The sequence below is a fragment of the Colletotrichum scovillei genome (genome assembly GCF_011075155.1).
Source record: "Colletotrichum scovillei strain TJNH1 chromosome Unknown Contig00005, whole genome shotgun sequence".
Classification (NCBI taxonomy): Eukaryota; Fungi; Ascomycota; class Sordariomycetes; order Glomerellales; family Glomerellaceae; genus Colletotrichum; species Colletotrichum scovillei.
The window spans coordinates 2,931,318-2,945,034 of record NW_023336263.1 but is presented as its reverse complement, the minus strand read 5'-3'; the positions used below and the strand labels follow the sequence as shown (position 1 = coordinate 2,945,034).

The following is a 13,717-nucleotide window of genomic DNA, read 5'->3' as shown; positions in this document are numbered from 1 at the left end:
GGTACTAAGGCTTACAAAGGTTCTCTGGATCAAATGCTGAACCCCGCCTAACCCCACTACCCGCGGATTGCGCGATCTTGTCCGTTTTGATGGACATCTGGATGGGAGTTAGAGATAAGACCGTCAGCTTCAACAACCCCCGACTTCTTCATGCAACTGGTGCCGAAATAAGGTAGTTCTTGGAAATTCTTCAATTGGCCACCTTATTTCATACATATTGTCGGTACTTTATTCAGACTTGATAACGGCATATCTGCTTATCGGTCGATAATTAAAAAAATGTTGAAAGGGATCATCTAATTGCTATGCGTGTCAATCAATCCAAGATAAAGACTAAAGACCCGACTGAGAGCAGAAATGAAGTAACTTAACACGGATTTCCTACCATGTATTCAAGCAAGGGTCTAGTCAAACAAAAAAGACGATAAACGTTGTCTTGCCTCTGCGTCTTCCCATTCCACCAATTTCCGTTCCTTGGACTCCTCAATTTTGATTTGCACCATGGTGTCCATAGCAGCTTGCTCTTCCGAGCTGAGAAGGTGGATTCTAGTCTTCCAAAGCTTGCTTTTGGGAATCTTGCTGTTCGGATCACGTTGGCCAAAGAACTTTTCATCTAGATATTTCCAGTAAATCGCATCGAATGCCCAGCTCTTCCTCGCGGCATAGTTTAGCCAGAAACGCCCCGTGGCCCAGCTGTCTCGCATATAAGCTGAGAGAGTGAACGGCAAACCTGAGTTCCCCACTTCCTTCTCTGCGTCTTCCAAGGCTGACAGCCATGTCGGGAGACGTCTCTCGTATTCAGTCGCCCAATCGTCAACACCCTTTTTCCTGGATTCGGGTACATCGAGCAGCAGCCACCATGGTGAATCCAACGAGAACTGGGTTGGCGCGACGTATGAAAATTCCCAGTCGATAGTCCCAAGAACGTTGCCATTGTTGTCATCGGCGAGAATATTATCCGGCCTAAAGTCGTCACACCACAAGTGGAAAGACCCCGAATTATCCGGCATCGGCATCGTCGCACGCTTGTGCTTGGCCAGGGCTGACCAATCGTCCTGAGCAAATCCAAAGCTCGATAATCGGCCTTGTTTGGCTAATCTGCGGAAAAGTTGGCGCGCGACGTATTTGGTCCTGCAGTCATCTTCCGAGGATATCATGTCGTTGTGCTGAAAGAGGAGCGTTGCCATTTGCATCTCGGCCAGTTCCACATACCACTCATCGGCCGTCTGGTACGTTGCGTCTTTGGCCGGTAACACCGACTTTGGTATGTTGGAAAGTTTGACCATATTAGTCATGTTGAGGGTAACGGGCCGTCCTGCCACACAGATTGATCCTGGGGTGGTCTCGACAAGAGCCCCAATACGCGAGAACGTAGGTCGTGTAAGCTGCAGCACGCATTGTGCAATCTTGTAATAGAGGTCTTTGAGTCTGGCTTCAGGAATATCAGGGTCCAATAAGAGCGTATCAGAATCGGGCGGTGACAAGGCGTGCCCCAAGGTTTTTCGTGACCCCATGTCTTGGATAATGAGGAACGGGCCGAGGCCAGAAACGGGATCGACACCATGCTGGTAAACCTTGGGAACTATGAGTTGAGTAAACTGGGTAAGGTATCTCGCCGTCGCGGCTTCGCTAAGCATCATCTCTTCATGCAGAATGCCTTGACTGAGACAAGACAGGCGTATCAAGACATTTGCGGGAGAAGCTTCGCCGTCTAGTCGAAAGGTATAGAGGACGTGGTATCCACCGAGAATCACCGGTTCGATGACCTTTCCGGGCGAACCCATCACGGTCTCGGCAAGCGCTTCAACCTTTCGAGAATGTGATCTCAATGAGATTTGCTCAACATCTTCGTCCCAGAGTTTATCGGTCTGGTCCCATTTCAGGTTGTCAGAGTCCTGCCGAGCTGCCATTGCGCTGATAAACGAGGAGAGTGAAGAAGGAATGCAAACATGGAGGGGCTGGAAACACCAACCAACATTGTGTTGTATTTAAGACTATGCGTGCCTGAGGCTGCAAAGGTCGTTGGGCAGCCGAAGGCCGTGAAAGGTAGTGTGGGGGTTGGTGAGTGTCTTGGCCATAACAGGCTTAAGGAGGCGTAGCAGCTGACGTCCAACGGTAAACCCATTGACGAAACCTTCAGGGCCGAAACAAAGACAGCCAGTTCACCCAGCTTTCGGTGAGTCCTGCAAAACCCAAGAGGGTCATGCATTGTGGAGCTACGATAACACATCAAGCATTCCCTGGTCAAAGCTATTGAATTCAACGTTGGGGGCAGGCGCCGAATCGCGCCGAATTCTTTGATCAATGCACGTCGTTCGGTCCACTAACATCAATACTTTACTTACCTGTGACACGCCGGACTTGGCAGTAGACGATATCAAGTTACTAAACTTACCTCCACATACCGAACAACGTAAAAGATTTAACAAAGTCACTGTGTCGTGGAGCAAAGTACTTGACGGGTCTCAAGGGCTTGGTTTGAGGCAGCTGGGTCGGGACAAGGCACTCAGCAACTTAATTCTGTGGATACCAGCAGCGCTTGGAGCCCGACGGTGATGCTTAGTGATATCCATCTTGAAGAACAAATCCTCAGAATTCACTTTGAACGGCTAGAGGTGTAACAACCTCAATGTTCGGAACAAAGGTGGAATCTGGGGAATGATCTCGACGAAGAGAAACCGAGCATGGGTTTTGGTAAGCATATGGGTGAACGCTGAACAGTCTGATGCTGAGGATAAGGCGCTCACTGGACGGTAAACTGGCTGAGGACTTTGTGAGAAAGATAGTGAGCGATGGGTTCTTACAGTCAGAAGCTCGAATAATTCGAAATGAAGAATTGTATATAAGACAGAGAAAGCTTCGGGATATGTTGATTTATTCTAGAGTAGACGCTCACTCAAGCAAATCATCCCTTTCGACGTTCCCTAAATCGAGTAAACAACGTAAACTTTGCTACCGGTATCGTCTTCATATCACACCTGGCGTTCCAAATCACAACTCCAACAGGCATGTCACTGTCTTTAGACCGGCTCAATATCTTGACTAATACTTTAATTTTAATTAGGACGGTTATCATGGCAGCCGATGATATTACAGACAAATCAGAGTACCAAGAGCACGTAGGCGAAAAGAGCTATGCTCAGGGCGACAAGGCGTATGAGAAGGGTCAGAAAAACAGCAACCAAGTAAAGGGTAAAGATATGATGGGTGATGCCGGAACAGCAGCCCAGGCAAAGCGTTCGGGTATGCAACTCGTGAAAAACGCCGGAAGGGTAACCAGAGAACGACGCGGTTATAAGGACAAGGAGAGTGACGAGGAAAAGAATGAGGGAAAGGATGGGGAGAAAGATGAGAAGGATGAAAAGGAAGCGACGTAATTTATCGCTTCATCCCCTCATTTGACGTCGCAACATACTAAGTACTTTAGAAATGTTGTGGATATCGTCCTCAAGTTTATAGGCTCATGTTAATTCAACATTGTCTCAGTAATTGATGCAAGGTCACTATTCAAGCCTGAAATTGGTAACTCTGAATGCACACGAGGGCATCTCGTCACGTGGCTCATAGATAGATTGACTGCTTCGGTTCGAGTAGGCGGCCATTTGAGAGTACGTAGGCCGCGTTGGTCTAGGCAACAGCCAAAACTACCGTGTACCTACTTAAGCACGGTCATTCCCTCTTCGGATTCAAAGGAACTTGGCCTGTCTCCCCACAACCACTACATGTAGGATTCGAAAAACTGAGCTTAGTGGTATATACCTCTCGTCATGGCCCTTGAGCTTTTTATCCCATCCTGCATCAGATCTCCTCCTGGGCATCTCCATCTACCGGATATTGAGCGGCCGCTCAGAATCAGGATCGAAGGTCCACGAGAATCGATAGAAAAGCTATTCCCGTCTGTTTCATGGGATACTCGCGTATTTGATGGGAAGTTTCCTCAGGAAGCTGGTCCACTACTCGCAACGCTGACGTTTCGGCACATTTATGGGAAGAGCGTCCGTTCTGATGTCCCCGGCGATTTGGTCGTACGGGACGAATACATTGGATGGATTGGAGAGGGTCATAGAATAGTAGAGTAAGGTTTTATCCATTGCCGGCTGAAATGATTACAGCTAACGACAGGTGTCTTTTTAAATAGCGACTTAGACTACTATGGTGTTACGTTCGATCATCTTGTTCCCGTGGATGACGCCGATCCAGAGGTACTACAACTCAACATCATCGAGGTGGAGTCTGATCAGGGCAAGACTGCCAACGAATACGTGAGATTTCCGGTCGATGCACTGGAATACACAGGAAAGAAGGTATTGGCCGTTCCCAGATGTTGTCAGAAACGAAAGGGCACTACAGATCGCGCAAGGGTCAATAATGAGGTTTTGTACAGAGATGGGCATCCCAACCCGTGGATGCAAAGCAAGTAAAGCAGTGGTGGGCCAGTGTCGTAATCGTCAACAGTTGCATGCTTAAAGGGCGGCGTAGTTTCTCTCCACACATGGCATACGCCATTTTTCAACAGTCATAACGGTATGAAAACCTCTGGGGTGCTGGATTATCTACAGTTTATATCTACCTTACATAAAGTCTCGGAACTAGCAAAGTCAACTCAATTCTATCTCAGTGCTCACAGAAACTCCACTCCACATCCCTCAGCTCGTCATTAACAGTCCTTGACAGAACTGTCCTTTCCTTCATGAGATCTTCACGCAGCTTCTTTGCGTCGTCTATTTCAATTAGGGCGCTCATGGTCTCAACGATGTCGTCCGCCCCCTGAACCTGGTCTCTACCCTCGAACCAATGCCTCTGTTGGGGAGGCACATTTGCCGTCGAAATCACAGACACAGCAGGATCGACCAAGAACAAAGCCACAATCTTCCTATACCCAGGCTTCGTCGGATCCTCCAACCTGAAAGGCCGCACCTTATGCTGGCTCAAGTTCGAGAAGAAGAGCGCCCTCCCAGGCCGCGTTAGCACGCTTCCCACCTCCTGGAGGGTATCAGAGCTACTACGTATAGCAAAGACCTTTTCGATGGACTTGTGATCGTACTGCTGGTAGTTGAGACGCTGATCCAGCTTCTCCCTGTTCCCTGGAGCGCGGAAAGCGAGCTGGGACTCGGTGATGTTGGCGCTATCGTAGTAGAAGAGCGCTGTGGCGCAGATGTGCTCGTTGAGTTGACCTTCGATGTGCCATGAGCCGCCATCGTAGGTTGGCTTCTCGGACGTAAGGTGAATGTTGGCGAGCTTGACGATGACTTGAATGCGGGGCGCGTTGTTGAAGAATCCGGCTTGTTTGATGTTCTTGGGCGACAGTCTGAAGTACGAAGAGGGCTCTCGAACTTGTTCGTCTTCACTGTCGCTGTCATCGTCGTCGTCATAGTCGTCGTAATCGTCCTCATCATGACTTTCGTCATAGTGTTCATCGTCGTCCTCTTCCTCCTCAGAGGCCGTCTCGTCGCTCTTCAGTCGCTTGCTTTCGTGGGCGTTCCCGCGTTGTCTGCCTATCTTCTCTCCAGTAGCGGCTGTGGGCTGGACTAAGCCGTCGATCTCCAGGTGATGTTCATCTGGCCTATCGACGGGAACATCACTTTCGTTCTCACCCAACTGGATTCCCTGCTCGGGGACAGCATCAGGTATCGCAACACGCTTTCCAACCTTCCGCGCCCTGAGACGCTGTACTGGGAACTTTCTCACCCAGCGATAGATGATGTCCCAAGCTGGCAAAGACTTCTGTATCAGCTCTTCGATTATGGGGTACAGATCGGAATGTTCCCTTGGGTGCAGGTTATTGACATAACTCTCGATGGTAGGTCGGCCGTCTTCGCTAATGGCGACGTCAGATGGTAGCCACTGGAACTTGGTGGACACCAGCTCAACAGGCGCACCTTGCCAGTCGAAAGTTCTACCTTCACCAACGTCAGACTCGTCGGGTTTCGGTACGAGAAACTCGGGTCCGCCAATTTCGAGACAGTTGTCTAATGCGATGCGTTGATGCATGATACGTGAGCGGCCGTACAGGAGGGGGAAGAGTGACGGGTGCACTAAGTCGAGGACTTTACCGTCACTTCCCGGATGCCAATCCTGTTCGACATCGGGAATATCTTCGAGAGATTTGACGGCGACTTTGAGACGATCAACCAGGGAGCTGGGTAGCAGCTTGTCTGACTTGATGACACAAGTAGAGTAATCCAGGACAGGAATGAGGCCCGTTTCCTCGTACAACGCTGCCTTCTTTCGAAGTTCTTGCATGCACTTGGAGTCTCAATGTCAGCTCAGTCAATGCAATTGCTTCCTCGAGACCATGTGAAGGTTATATGAAATGGACTGAAACTTACCGCTTCAGCCATGTTCTTCGTGAAGTCTCCATGGCTTCTGTATGCTGCCCAGTCCAAACCCTGCACTTCCTCCTTCCACCTGGCGGAAATCACCGGATCTCGAACTTTCCGCCACCACTCTGGCTTGTTCGTAATGTCTTCCATGAACTTTAGCATGCAGACTTCTCGAATTAGCAGAGTGCTAGCTTTCCAACTCTTGTTGGTGTCTTCCATGAGCACAGGGAATCTGTCTCGCTTGTCTGGCAGGTAGTTAAGCGGCAGGCCATAGCCAGGGAGCCGAATCATCCCGGATGCATGGGTGATAGACTGAGGTCGAAGTTCATCGTTCTGGTGTTTAGACGTTAGTTACTGTTCCGTGATATGAGAAACACCGGCTGGGTGTGTACGCTGAATTGGTTGAATTGTAGTTCGGTCATTTTGAATATTCTAGTAAAAAGTCCGAAATGTTAGGAGATGGGGTGTTGAAACTGGCAACCTAGATGGACAGGTTACTAAGGCTCCAAGTTGTTCTCAGATGCATTTTTATCAAAAGTAGCCCGTCTAGCGCATGGCACGAATGGTATTTTATGTTCGTAAACAAAAGTCACTAGTTTGATCGGCTCGGGGATATTTCAGCGAGCTAAAATATTGTCCGCCAGTTGCCTGAACCTAAATTTATGGACCTCAAGCGACATGACTCGGCGGCTAGATGTCACTTCAGTGAATCTGTGAACATCAACATGCAAGTGCTGTTCAGTGAGGCCAAGGATTGACAGGTTGGCGATGCAGACTTTCTGTCGAACGATCAATAGTACGTACAATGAGCGATGAAATATCTCAAAATGAAACGTTTGAAAATATGTAGTCGCGATCTCATGTACATTATTAAATTAGGTTGCAGCTATTTGATGGTGAAGCTTAGAGGTATTCTCAATCGTAATAGAGGTAATCCAATTTCTGGACCGTGGTTGCATTCACCATGAAGCACAAGGCTACCCGCCCAGAACTAGTTCTCAAGATCATGGTAGCCGTGGGGGTCTCCGAGGTGAAAGTAATGACTCACTTGCATGGATTGTAGATTGTTTTCTTGATAGTTGGATACCTTATCTCGACTCGAAATTTGGGTGTTTGACACATATATGCTGATAGATGGAGTACGTTGAGATTTCAGGGAAGGCGACGAGTGACGGCTCAGGTAGTACTCGGCTTACTGCGGCACATGGGAAAGGACCGACAACATGAGCGAGCAGCAGGGGACTTTAGGGAGGGTACCAGTGTCTGCCTAGTCTTGGCATCATGCAATGCGTGGTAGGCGTGAAAGTCCCGTGGTGGAAAAGTTCAGTTATACCGATTGGAAGAAGATATTTTTGCAGTTCAGATCGTCATCTCATCCTCCGAGTCTTGGTCTGCATGTGTCTTTGTGTTGCCAAAACGGCGTCGATGATAGAGGCAGCGCTAATGGACTCAGGACACATTCCCGGATGAGAGTGAGCTGGGTACGCTTCCAAGACCAACTTTCAACTGGAGAAGTTTTTTGATAGACTTGAAGGAGTTCATTTGGTATCCCTTATCATTAAGCATTCGGTTATAAGTGAGAAAGCCTGAGGAGGTATCATCTAGGTAGATCTTGGTCCCGACACTGTCATGCACCATCTCTCACAAAGGCATCGCCAAGGCAACACCAGCAAGCGCGGCAAAAGCCCATACTGTCGCCAGTATTCCCACATTACCCCCCGTAGTCGTCATTCGGAGGCCGTGAGCCGCACTAGACGCCCCCGTCCCCGTCGGAGCCGAGGATCCGCTAGCAGCCGTTGTGCCGCTCTCCCCGGCGCTGCCAGTCCCCGTCTGCGCAGCCGCGTTATGAATCATTGTCACTGCGGGTCTCGAAGCAACCGGAATCCAACCATCAGCTTGGGCACCGGTAAAGGTCCGCGTGCTAGTCCTGATGTCGTAGCTGGTGGGTGTGTACGAGTATACAGCTCCGGAGACGACGGTATTGTTGTAGGTGAAGGTCGCTTGCGCCATGGTCACATTGCCAACGAGCCGCTGACACGCCGTCATGGCGCCGTACACTGACTCTGGAACTCGCGAGAAGCACTCTCCGTTAAACCCTACAGTGTAGCCACTGATGTAATAACGATCGTTAATCTTCGGGAAAACTCTGCTATGAGTGGCCGCGAACTTGAACTTACTCGGGACAGCAAATGACCGCGGTCTCATTACTTTCGAGAGCCTCCATAAGAACGTTGACGATGGGGTTATACGCCAGCCTGTCACTCATGTACCCGGACCCAAACGGCACGCTGACGATAGGCGGGACAAAGACTCCGGACGAGCTGATCGTGCCCTCGGCATTCTTTGCAGCGACACCCGCTGTCGTGTACTGATCAGGACAGACGCTTGCGGGCGAGAAATAGGCAATGGTGCCCGCGTCAACGGTGGTAGTGGCCGCTGAGCGGATCTGATCAAAGACGGTGCCGGAGGGGAAACACTCGCCGTATGCCGAACCTTCGCATTTCTGACGGAAAAAAGGTTGGACGCGGTCCGTGAAGGCGGATTCTGCGGCCAGCCAGAGGCTCGGGGATGAGGTAGCGCATGAACTGGGCGCAGTGAATGTTGTTGTCAGCGGCCCGACGTTTGTGATTGCATGTTGTGAGAGTTCGGTGAGAGGCATGTTGGGCTGGCCTGGATTCGGAGTTGCGCTATACTCTCTGTCAGGGTTATGCGTCTCCTGAATAAAATTCGACTATGAGCGCGGTTTGCAGAGTTGAGTTGAGGGGAAGTCGCTTTTAACTATAAGCTGACAGCACCAAGGGGGTTGCAATGAGAAGGCGCCAAAGACAGCGGCTTGCATGTTTTTCTCTTGGCAAAGACATGTCAGCTCGGTCTATCGGACTGCTCTCCAGGTTTATCGTCACATTAGGTTGTTTGCTAGCGTCTTCAAGGGCCAGGCAGACACAAGTCGGGCAAAGAGGGCATGTTACATTTCGTGATTCCACTGCCCGATTCAGCGACAAATCTGCTGTGCCGCGCCAGGTCAGCGAGCTTAAGCAGTCTTGGCATGAATCAAGCTCTGGCGACGCTCAGGAACATATGCCAGGCAAGGAAAAGTGTTCTGCGTGTAGCCAGCCATGCACGGCGCGCCTCGGACAGCCGATGGTCGGTGAGGTGAGTTGGGTTAGAGTGGGTGAGATGGGTGACTGGTTGGGCGGCATCTGTTGACGGCGGATTGGTGGGAATTCACAGGTCGCATCTTGGCGTCGTGGTTCGCAGGATTCAATAATCTCACTCTTTCCCATCAACTCCAAGGGAGCAAGCGTTGTGGGAACTTTTGAGCAATGTCATCAGTGTCGGCGAGCTTGCGATTTGAAGGCAATGACATCAGATGTCCCAGTTGGAGGGCCAAGATCGGGCGCTTTCGTTCCTCAGCCCATAGCTCCGCTTAGATCGCTCTCCCCAAGAGTCTGCCCTACGGTCCTTGGCGAGATCTGCGTCACCCTCCTGGGCTTCCCCGCGCGGCGATGCTAACAACCAAGATGGGTGAATAGCGCGATGGTACTGCGGCAGGTACCGAGATAGTCGACGTCGATCAATTTAACAAAAGCGACATGGACCGACGACTGGGCATTCGACGTCCGGTCTTCTGTAAAGGGTACGTCAGCTTCCCTAGATTCATTTCTATGGTCTTCTGCTTGAAGGCTCGAGGAGATTGTATTCAAGGTGTCTTTGAAGAGGCGTCTGGCCTACGCGAAATCTCAAAAACGAAATGATTTGAGGAAGACGACTTACTAAAGGCGCGGATCACAATTCATCAACAGTGTGGTTCGGAGCTTGGGATGTACTCAATGGAAATGTCATTGCCTATGACTGACTCTGTGGGGATGTCCCCGGTATCTGATTTAATCCTAAACTCCGTCTGGTCCCAACTGTTCTGGGGCCGTCGATGACACGATGATGCTTTGGTTGTCCATGTAACCCAATCCCCTCCAAACGCCAATGCCAATGCCGCGAAATACACAAACATCATCCACCTGTACCTCATGGTGGGTACCTCATCCTATGGATAGGGCTCATGAGACGGGGTTTCATGACGTGACAAAAGAAAACACCCACTCAGCAGACGTCCAACGTCGGGCACGCAGATTCAACGATGCGCGCCGCGAGGTTCGGACGCAGGACACGCTGGAAGTGGCCCAACTCGCTCCTCGGCTCGTGTCTCTTGACCCTAGCCGTCGCGGTCTCTCCCTCCTTGGCCTCATCAATCGCATCAACGAAAGCAAGTCTGCTTCTCGCCTCGCCGGCAACGATCTTGGCCGTATGCGCAATCGCTCGCTCGCTCAGGGTGAAGGGCGAGTGGAAGAGGTACTCCTCGGGCTTGTCGCACGCAGCGTACCCTCCGCTCGCAGCCTCAGCCGTCTCTGAGGTCTTTGCCCAGATACACGGCGTCCACGCCTCCGCGAAGAAGAGGTTATCGCCATCCTCGGTCCTGTTACCCCGGCCCGTGCTGTCTGTGAGGTCGTACTCGCGCATCTGCTTCTCGATAATCGCCTCGCGGACGAAGCTGGCCGTATCGATCTGAGCGGCCACACGGCGGGGGAATGGCACGCGGAGAGCCTCGCCCTTGGGAGCGGCCTTGAGACCTTGCTCTGCGCGGGAGCGACGGTAGTGGGCTGTGGCGCGCTTGCTGGCGGGCACGTAGCCGAACTTGCCTCTCTCCTCCTCAGGGTTCTCGGGCTGAGGGTCGGCGGTACGCATCCACTCATCCATGCGGCCCTTGATCTCCGAGTTCCATCGCGCGGTCAGGTGCGCCGCGTTGGTCATTTGCTCGGCCTTGGTGTGAGGGCTCGGTGGCGCCGGACGCTGGGCGTGCCAGCCGGGGGTGAGGGAGACGTCGAAGAGCTCCGGGATGACAACGCGGAAGTTTTCAATCTCGCGCTCGTCAATGTCGCCGCCTTCGCGATCCATGTTGTTCAGCTTGTCGATGAGCGAGGCGTTTTGGTAGGCCCAAAAGTCGGAGAAGGCGACGGAGTCGTTGTCGAGAGCGGCTTGGTAGACGCGCTCAACTTGTGCGAAGAGGGCGCGGGCAGCAAGGTCTACAATACCCTGGCCCAACTCTCGTGGCAGGGAGGCGAGTGTCCAGACATCCCAGGTGCCGAAGGAGAAGACCCAGATGGTCTCTTTCGGGATGTTCTCGCGGGCCTGGGGTTGGGCGAGGAACGTGTCGATCTGCGCGGTGAGATCGGCGACGGTATCGGCGATGGGGAACTGATCGAGGAGGAAGTCGTAGTTAAAGCCCGGCGCCTTGTACTCTTCGATTTCACGCTGGACTTTCTCAATGGTGTCGCGATAGTGTTGGTTAGACGTCAAAGCCTGCGCTGGGAGACTGATCAAAGGAGTGAAGGATTGGTGAGAGGAGCATCGGAGCTTGAGGTCATGTTAGTCAACTGAATCTCAAAGGCGACACGAACACAGAAATCAAACCTACCTCTTCGCAAAGGGCCTCAGTCCATCCTTTGCCCTTGGCTCCCTTTCCACTCGACGGCGTCGCGATATCAGGCGATCCGAACGCAACGACTCTAACACCACCAGACCCGAATCCAGCATCCTCTGCGCTTTTGCCAAAAGGCGACCAGCTCCATCTTGAGCCTGAATCGAATATCGTATCTGTCGATGTCGGCGATGTGAAGAACTTGCCCAAAAGAAGCAGACCGCAAAAAGCAAGAACAAGCTGGACGATGAGCCGCGGGCCGCCGCGCAGGACTCGTGTAGATACGAAGGCGAGGAGCATCTTTAAGCTCATGTCGCACTGCTCAAAAGGGTTGCCAGAGGCGCTGCTACTGCTGCTGCTGCTGTACGCCGTCGGTGATGAAGGCCGCCGTTCGTGGCGGGGGAGCTCCTTTGACATTCTGTGCGATGTGTGTCGAGGGAACTGAGTTGCGTCGTCAAAGGTGACGATGATCTTTGGGATGAGTCTAGGCGCCACGGTTGGTGAGGTGAGTCGACGGGGCGACCAGTGCGTGGCGTTTCTTCGTTCAAGTTTTGCTATCGTTTCCTCTGTAGTCGTTGCTTAATTTTCCCCCGCGTATCAACTGGCGACAATGATGATGGGGAATATGTCGGTTGCCGTTGATGTTTCGGATAATATTTCGTGATCCCTCAGTGTGGTGGTTTACACAGTCCTTCCCGATGTAGTAGGCGCTCGTATGTGTGTGTGTGGTGTGTAGATGGAACACCGTTGTTGCTCGTGGTACCGTGCCAAGCCGGCAGTCGAAGAGGCGAAAAAGTCAATGGGTGACCGCCAAGAGGTCGCTACTCCGGACGGGCGGGATGGTTACGTCGGGGACGGATGGTGTGCCGGATTTTCGCCCGTTGATCTATTCCTGAGTATTCCACCAGAGGAAGCTCTACGTAAACAGATAATGAAAGCCGTGGAAACAAGAAAAAGAATGAGGAAAGGTATCTCTGATGGATGATCAGGTACAAAAGTGTCAAAGAGGTCAAAGGGATCCAACAGGAGGAAGGACGAAACAATAACCAGACTAGAAGAAGACGGGAAGACGTCCCTTCAAAAAGCAACCTCTCAGACCCTCTTGCAGGAGAAACCGATGGGAATCTTGGTAAGAAAAAAGGGGGCCCTTCCTCCGGGTTTCCAGGGAACACTCGGGATGTGGCCCAGCCTTGAATCATCTGGGCGCGCTCAATGTCACTAACTGACTATCACCGGGTGTGGCTAACGTACATTCTCCATGTCACTCGGTACTTTGATATGGAAACTGGGTAAAGAGGCATTCACCGTCGTCACCAATGATTGGAGGGGGAAAGGCGGGAAGGCGGCTTGGTCTGATGGTCTTCTCATCCATGATCCCCGGTTCATCCCAGCTTCCACCTCAACTTGACATTCAGGCGAGCGGGGAGTGGGCACATCGGCGTGGTAGGCCTGTCCTTTCACCTCTTTTACTTTGCCTCATCCTCGCACTTCCTGGGAACGCAGCGGCGGGAGCGCTGAGAACGAACGAAACGGGAGCAGGGCCAGCTGAGGAAGAGAGCCATAGAAACCGCACAACGTTAGTCGGCGCTTGTCATTGCGGTTGCCGCACCGCTCTTGGGTTGCTGGGGATTGTGTCATCCTTGCTTTGATGTGCAGTCGTCGTAAGCTCGAGTGGAGACCGTCATCTGAATGGGGGTTCTATGGGCTTGCGAAGTGCGCGTGTGTGGCTCAGGCTTTTTTTTTTTTTTGGTTTGGTTTTCTGGGACCATGGCCCTATCCTTTTCTCGGTCCGCCCCCTTGAACGGCGGGGATCAAGGCAATAAGTCTATTTCCATCTATAATAATTCTTAGCAGACAACACTTAAGAATTAGAGTCTATCGACAGAGAGGAGATGGTGAGAAGCAGTGGCTCTACAGACAC

The 13,717-nt window shown here is 51.6% G+C and overlaps 6 protein-coding genes across 6 annotated transcripts; 2 read left to right on the top strand and 4 right to left on the bottom strand.

Annotated features, from left to right (window-relative positions):
• Positions 1–404: 404 nt before the first annotated feature.
• On the bottom strand, positions 405–1,924 carry HER10_EVM0009361 (phosphotransferase; the record flags this gene model as incomplete). Its single annotated transcript, XM_035478851.1, has 1 exon — positions 405–1,924. Exon 1 carries the CDS (start codon positions 1,908–1,910, stop codon positions 405–407), a length of 1,506 nt encoding a protein of 501 aa, XP_035334258.1. The 5' UTR covers positions 1,911–1,924.
• Positions 1,925–2,658: 734 nt separating this feature from the next.
• Positions 2,659–3,377, top strand: HER10_EVM0006861 (uncharacterized protein; the record flags this gene model as incomplete). The annotated part of the gene is made up of 2 exons (XM_035476434.1): positions 2,659–2,753; positions 3,065–3,377. The coding sequence occupies 2 exons, from the start codon at positions 2,659–2,661 to the stop codon at positions 3,375–3,377; spliced, it is 408 nt and encodes a 135-aa protein (XP_035334081.1).
• Positions 3,378–3,725: 348 nt separating this feature from the next.
• Positions 3,726–4,427, top strand: HER10_EVM0005779 (uncharacterized protein). The gene is made up of 2 exons (XM_035475383.1): positions 3,726–4,075; positions 4,139–4,427. Exons 1-2 carry the CDS (start codon positions 3,768–3,770, stop codon positions 4,419–4,421), a joined length of 591 nt encoding a protein of 196 aa, XP_035334005.1. The 5' UTR covers positions 3,726–3,767; the 3' UTR covers positions 4,422–4,427.
• A 187-nt stretch (positions 4,428–4,614) lies between these two features.
• Positions 4,615–6,827, bottom strand: HER10_EVM0006682 (uncharacterized protein; the record flags this gene model as incomplete). The annotated part of the gene is made up of 3 exons (XM_035476261.1): positions 6,716–6,827; positions 6,330–6,656; positions 4,615–6,246 (listed from the first exon to the last, which is right to left on the bottom strand). The coding sequence occupies exons 1-3, from the start codon at positions 6,743–6,745 to the stop codon at positions 4,615–4,617; spliced, it is 1,989 nt and encodes a 662-aa protein (XP_035334066.1). The 5' UTR covers positions 6,746–6,827.
• Positions 6,828–7,964: 1,137 nt separating this feature from the next.
• On the bottom strand, positions 7,965–9,082 carry HER10_EVM0008159 (uncharacterized protein; the record flags this gene model as incomplete). Its single annotated transcript, XM_035477691.1, has 2 exons — positions 8,501–9,082; positions 7,965–8,433 (listed from the first exon to the last, which is right to left on the bottom strand). The coding sequence occupies exons 1-2, from the start codon at positions 8,980–8,982 to the stop codon at positions 7,965–7,967; spliced, it is 951 nt and encodes a 316-aa protein (XP_035334167.1). The 5' UTR covers positions 8,983–9,082.
• Positions 9,083–9,868: 786 nt separating this feature from the next.
• HER10_EVM0006076 (uncharacterized protein) lies at positions 9,869–12,920 on the bottom strand. Its single transcript, XM_035475673.1, has 2 exons — positions 11,794–12,920; positions 9,869–11,732 (listed from the first exon to the last, which is right to left on the bottom strand). Exons 1-2 carry the CDS (start codon positions 12,211–12,213, stop codon positions 10,422–10,424), a joined length of 1,731 nt encoding a protein of 576 aa, XP_035334027.1. The 5' UTR covers positions 12,214–12,920; the 3' UTR covers positions 9,869–10,421.
• Positions 12,921–13,717: the final 797 nt, after the last annotated feature.